Source organism: Carassius carassius, chromosome 50 (genome assembly GCF_963082965.1).
Source record: "Carassius carassius chromosome 50, fCarCar2.1, whole genome shotgun sequence".
Classification (NCBI taxonomy): Eukaryota; Metazoa; Chordata; class Actinopteri; order Cypriniformes; family Cyprinidae; genus Carassius; species Carassius carassius.
This window is the reverse complement of record NC_081804.1, coordinates 21399430-21406024: the sequence shown is the minus strand read 5'-3', so window position 1 is coordinate 21406024 and position 6595 is coordinate 21399430. Positions and strand designations below refer to the sequence as shown.

The following is a 6595-nucleotide window of genomic DNA, read 5'->3' as shown; positions in this document are numbered from 1 at the left end:
CACTCAGGCTCCGCCCCGTCTCTCTCTCACTTCAGCAGCTCTTCAGTCAGACTCCGTCCTCGTGCAGCAGAGCAGACACAGATTCACTGGAGAAACTCCTGAACTCTCCAGATGATCATGAGAGTCCTGAGTGTTTTGCTCCTCATGAGTGCTGCTGCAGCATCTGTGAGAGGAGACGCAAACTTCACAGGTAAGAACATGTTTCCTAAACCACCGACCGGCTGAGAGCATATGATGGAGCTCTTATTCTAGACTTACAGGCAAACTTCACTGTATAATTGCATGTTCTCAGAGAAGCTCTTTAAATGTTTGCCACAGAAAGTCCTGAAAGCCGCAGGACGCCGTGATGGGATGGGGTTTCATGCTCTGAAATTACACATCTGGGTTTAATTTTAGCAGAGACTCACAGCGCTCCTCCAGTAAAGACGGTACTGAAGTCCAGCTTCCATCTGTATTATGAGGGGAGCGTTTTTGAGGAGACCTGCACCGTGGTCCCATTCCGGTCCGAAACCCTCCACAGATGCGCCTACAACCGAAGCGACCCGCTGGTGCTGATCATACACGGCTGGAGGGTGAGAGAAACTCTGAGCAACACAACACAGAAGAACAGAGCTCAGTCAGACCACACCTAATCTACAGAAACCACCTTCTGTCAGATCTGATGAAGTAGTACGATAGAGAGCTTTACATAACTAATGTAAGGTTTCTCAGGAGATTTGGAGTTGAAATGGTCTCGTCTGTGTTCACTGGCTGTTAGATGACTCAGTTCATGTCAACAAACATGCAAAGCAGACATGAATTTCCTTGAGACAGAGGAAACGGGCAAAGGCTTTGAGCAGTGGCTTTGTTTTGACGCATGTTTGTGTGTGAATGACGTCAGCTCTTCCTGCTGCTCTCAGATGAATGGACACATGGAGCCGTGGATCTTCAGTCTGGCTTCTGCGCTGAAGGTTCGGATGGGGCAGGTCAACGTGCTCATCAGCGACTGGAGGAAGCTGGCGCTTCAGCCGTATCCAATTGCAGCTAAGAACAGCAGACAGGTGGGGCGGGACGTGGCCATGCTGCTCAAATGGCTAGAGGTAATGAAGGTCTTCAGAGGGAACATTTGCTAAACCAAACCAACTGCTTCTAAAAACCTAAACATTTTTTAAGGGTTCACCAAAGTGGACTTCCTCAGAGCTGGGTAAACTTGTATAGTGGTGAATGCAAATGACAACAAATATATTTTTTGTGTTCTCATTTTCTACAATAGCAAAAGTAGAGAGCCCAGTTAACAATATTATGATCTGAGAACGGTTTGCTAATGTTTCCATTAAGTTATGAAAACATTTTGAATGTTCTCTGAATGTCCAAAATGTCCAGTGTTTGAAATGTTTGAAAAAAAAAATGCCAGCGTTAAGGAAATAATCTGTTTTTATCATTTTGCAAACATTACAGGAATGTTACTTTAGAATCAGAATCTGAATCAGAATCAGAATGAGCTTTATTGCCAGGTATGTTCACACATACGAGGAATTTGTTTTCGTGACAGAGCTCCGCAGTGCAACATAACAGCGACAGAACAAAAAACACAATAAGGAATAAAAATACAAAAAAATACAAATAGGTGCGTAAGGATTGACAATATACAAATTGACAATGTATGGCAGGTATATTAAAATGAGCATTTATGTATGTACATGTATATTATGTGGAAAAGTTTTAACTGTACGCTAAGTATGTGAGTTGGATAAATAAGTGTATGTGTATATAAATATAAATATAAGTAGTATAGTGTGTTCCATGTATGTACATGTATATTATGTGCAAAAGATTTACGTGTACGCTAAGTATGTGTGTTGGATAAAAAGTGTAGTGTATATAAATATAAATAGTGTAGTGTGTCCCACAGTTATTATCAGCTGTTCATAAGATGGATTGCCTGAGGGAAGAAACTGTTCCTGTGTCTGGTCGTTCTGGTGCTCAGTGCTCTGTAGCGTCGACCAGATGGCAACAGTTCAAAGAGGGAGTGTGCTGGATGTGAGGGGTCCAGAGTGATTTTAACAGCCCTTTTGCTCACTCTGGATAAGTACAGTTCTTGAATAGATGGGAGGGTTGTACCGATAATTCGCTCAGCAGTCCGGACTACCCTCTGTAGTCTTCTGAGGTCAGATTTAGAAGCTGAGCTGAACCAGACAGTTACTGAAGTGCAGAGGATGGATTCGATGATGGTGGAGTAGAACTGTTTCAGCAGCTCCTGTGGCAGATTTAACTTCCTCAGCTGGCGAAGGAAGTACAACCTCTGCTGGGCCTTTTTCACAATGGAGAACGTGAATGTCCCAACTAGCTGCTGCCTGTCTGTCAGGAAGCTGTTGATCCACTGACAGACGGAGGTGGGCACGGAGAGCTGAGTTAGTTTGGGCAGGAGGAGGTTTGGGATGATCGTGTTGAAGGCCGAGCTGAAGTCCACAAACAGGATCCTCACATAGGTCCCCGGTCTGTCTAGGTGTTGCAGAACATAATGCAGTCCAATGTTTACTGCATCGTCCACAGACCTGTTTGCTCTGTAGGCAAACTGAAGAGGATCCAGCAAGGGTCCAGTGATGTCCTTCAGGTGGGCCAGCACCAGTTTTTCAAATGACTTCATGACTACAGACGTTAGAGCCACAGGCCTGTAGTCATTTAGTCCTGTAATTTTGGATTTCTTTGGGATGGGGATGATGGTGGAGCGTTTGAAGCATGAAGGGACTTCGCACAGCTCCAGCGATCTGTTGAAGATCTGTGTGAAGATGGGGGCCAGCTGGTCAGCACAGGATTTCAGACAGGCTGGTGTAACACAATCTGGGCCTGGTGCTTTTTTCCTTTTCTGCTTCCGGAAGACCTGGCGCACCGCATCCTCGCTGATCTGTATTGCAGGTGTGGGGGAGAGGGGGGTTGCAGGAGTTGTGAATGGTGTGAGTGGTTGTTTGGAGAGGCATTCAGGGTTGGTTGCAGGAGTTGTTATTGGTGTGAACGGTTGTGTGGGGAGGTGTTCAGGGCAGGTGATGGGTGTTCTTTCAAACCTGCAGTAAAACTCGTTCAGATCGTCTGCCAGTCATTGATTCTCCACAGTGCTGGGGGGTGGTGTCTTGTAATTGGTGATCTTCTTTAGGCTTTTCCACACTGATGCGGAGTCGTTCGAGGTGAACTGAGTCCTTATTTTTTCAGAATAATTCCTCTTTGCTACTCTGATCTCCTTTTCCAGTGTGTATTTAGCCTGTTTATACAAGACATTGTCCCCCTTCCTGTAAGCATCTTCTTTGGCCTGACGGAGCTGTCTGAGTTTTGCAGTGAACCACGGTTTGTCATTGTTGTAATTTAGTTGAGTCTTGGTAGGAATACACATATCCTCACAGAAACTGATATATGATGTTGCGGTCTCTGTGAGTTCGTCCAGATCGGTGGAAGCAGCTTCAAAAACTCTCCAATCAGTGAGGTCAAAACAAGATTGTAAATCCTGCTCTGCTTCATTAGTCCATCTTTTTACAGTCCTTAATACAGGTTTAGCTGATTTTAGTTTCTGCCTGTAGGTCGGTATAAGATGAACCAGAAGGTGATCAGAACGTCCCAAAGCTGCTCGTGGAACAGAGTGAAATGCATCCTTTATTGTTGTGTAACAGTGATCCAATATATTACTGTCTCTTGTGGGACAAGTAACATGCTGTCTGTATTTTGGCAGTTCACGGGAGAGATTGGCTTTATTAAAGTCCCCAAGAATGATTAAAACAGAGTCTGGGTGTTGTTGCTCTGTCTCTGTGATCTGCTCAGCGAGTTTCTGTAAAGCTGAGCTCACGTGCGCTTGAGGAGGGATGTAAACACTAACCAGAATGAACGAATGAATCTCCCGCGGCGAATAGAACGGCTTGCAGTTAATGAAGAGCGTTTCGAGATTTGAGCAGCACGTCTTCTTTAACACAGTTACATCTGTACACCACCGTTCATTGATGTAAAAGCATGTCCCGCCGCCGCGCGATTTCCCCGTTGATTCTGCGTCGCGATCCGCTCTAAACAGCTGAAAGTCCGGCAGATGGAGCGCACTGTCCGGTATGGCGTCATTCAGCCAAGTTTCCGTGAAACACAGAGCAGCAGAGTGGGAGAAATCTTTATTTGTCCGAGAGAGCAGAAGCAGTTCGTCCGTTTTGTTGGGTAGAGAGCAGAGATTTGCCAGATGGATGCTAGGCAACGGTGTTCGAAATCCGCGTTTTCTGAGTCTCACGAGCGCGCCAGCTCTTTTTCCCCGTCTGCGCGTCCTCTTGAAGCGTGTGATCAGGGCAGCCGCTCCGCCGACAAGAATGTCCAGTAAAACATTTCTATTTTATTCTATTTCTATTCTATTAACTATTCGAATAGTCGAAAACCGGGTATATATCGGGAGATGTGTGTTGCCGAATGTCCAGCAATTCGTCCCTGGTGAAACTGATTGCAGGAATATAACTAAAGACAGGACAAACTAACAAAAACACAAAAACAACTGCAGAACACGTCACGGAGGCAGCCATCTTGTATCGGCGCCAGCGAATATGTTCTCTGAAACAAATGTTCTCTGATAGATAAACATAAAATAGATAAACATCCAACCAAAAAAAAAAACAGTCCATAAAAAATGTATAATAATGTTTTTGTGCAAATCTTTTGAGAACATTTTTAGAGACCAGATAAATTTAAACAAACTTTCTATTAATGTTACTGGAAGAACTTTTGTTCATAACCTTGAGAGAACCTTCACCAGAAAATTTAATGTCAAAGATAATATAACAGTGTAGTGTTTAAAATATGTAAACCTTCCCTAGATTTAGTGTGTCGATAACTGTGGAAGTCATCATCACAGTCTGTGAGAAGAGTCTATACTGTATGGTCATCAGTGTCTAAGGCCATGTCCACACATTCAAATCTTCAACTTGGCAGGAGTTTTCAAAATTGTTTGTTTTCAGTGAACTTATGCTGCGTTTGCGTGTGGATGAATGGCCGAACGGTGTAAAAAAAGCTGCGGTTTAAACAAATAACCACATTTGCGTGGACAGGGCCTTAGAGTGAACTGTTTGAGTCCAGACAGCACTTCCTCTCTCGACAGGAAGTGGCACAGCTCTCCATGAATGATGTCCATCTGATTGGCTACAGTCTGGGAGCACACGTGGCAGGATTCGCAGGAAGTCATTTCAGAGAACTGAGGAAAGTGGGCCGCATTACTGGTAAGATGCAGCCAAACACAAAATCAAACAGCACTCAGAACTTAAGCTTCCCATTCATCTCGACTACTGTCACACTTTCTCAGATGTAAATGAAAGCCGCTGTTCATCTGAGCGCTGATCTCTTTATAATGGCTGACAATACTGGAATGAAGAAGTGAAGATCCTGACATGATTCAGTCTGAAACTTCCTTCAGAGTAACTGTGGTTTCTAGAAAGATGCCCGCGTTCTCCACCAGTATCTGATGAGCAGCTTTCAGAGATGAAATCGCTGAGTCTCGATGAAAACTCTGAGAACACCCATGCTGTTCCAGCCAGTGAAAGACCAGTAACAGTGTGCTGTGTGTGTGTGTGTGTGTGTGTGTGTGTGTGACGCAGGTCTGGATCCAGCCGGGCCGCACTTTGAAGGTCAGCCGGCATTTGACAGACTGTCTCCGGACGACGCTCAGTTTGTGGACGCCATCCACACCTTCACCAGCTCCAGCATCATGCCAGGAGTGGGAATAAAACAGAGCGTCGCTCACGTGGACTTCTACCCCAATGGAGGCTCCTTTCAGCCCGGCTGCAAGATGCTGGACATTTACAGCAACGTTTTCCAGTATGGCCTGCAAGGTACGACTGAACCCATTTGACATGATTCATTTGCATTAATATTGATAATGAATTGGACAGGCCAATCAAACTGGATGTGTTCTTGTGTTTTCGATTAATTACACGAAACGTCTCAGAATGTGTTTTTAAAAGATGTATCAGAATCAAAAACAGCTGAATCAGGAATTTTTCTAGATGACAGAAGCTTATAGCGCACAGCAGACTTAATACATTATACATTAACTGAATATAAACTAAATTTAAACCATTATTATATATTAACTTGAACTATGTCAAACAAACAAACAAACATTTCCATTACTTGAAATGTAAATATTAAATATTAACTGAAATAAAATAAAATAAACTTACATTTATTTTAAGCTAGCTTCTAAGGCAACATCATATACTTTAACTTGATATTCTTAAATAACTAAAACTAAAATTAAAAATGTGAAGAAAAAAAACCTATATAGACATTCTTGGTTTTTGTTGTTTTTAATCACATACAAATGACAAAAAACAACAAAATTACTAAACTGTAACTGAAATTAACATGAAAATATATCATAAATAATATATAAAATAATATACAGTATAAAACATATATAAAAAACTGTATTAAAATATCACTGCAAAAATGGTTTTCTTCCTCAGTATTTTTTTTTCCCCAGTACAAATATATAAATATTCCTGAATCAAGATACATTTGCTTGATTGATGTACAATATTAAGCAGTGCTTTATGAAAAATTTACAAATATTTAGTTTGTTTTTGCTTAAAAAAAATATATGCTTCTG

At 42.5% G+C, this 6595-nt stretch overlaps 1 protein-coding gene across 1 annotated transcript in view; it reads left to right on the top strand.

Annotated features, from left to right (window-relative positions):
- The window catches only part of LOC132133020 (hepatic triacylglycerol lipase-like), a 36558-nt gene continuing 29963 nt past the window's right edge, over window positions 1–6595 (top strand). The window contains exons 1-5 of the mRNA XM_059545673.1: window positions 1–190; window positions 397–572; window positions 900–1079; window positions 5090–5207; window positions 5583–5816. Coding sequence (XP_059401656.1) covers window positions 112–190; window positions 397–572; window positions 900–1079; window positions 5090–5207; window positions 5583–5816 — 787 coding nt within the window. The 5' untranslated portion in view covers window positions 1–111. The remainder of the gene's footprint in view (window positions 191–396; window positions 573–899; window positions 1080–5089; window positions 5208–5582; window positions 5817–6595) is intronic.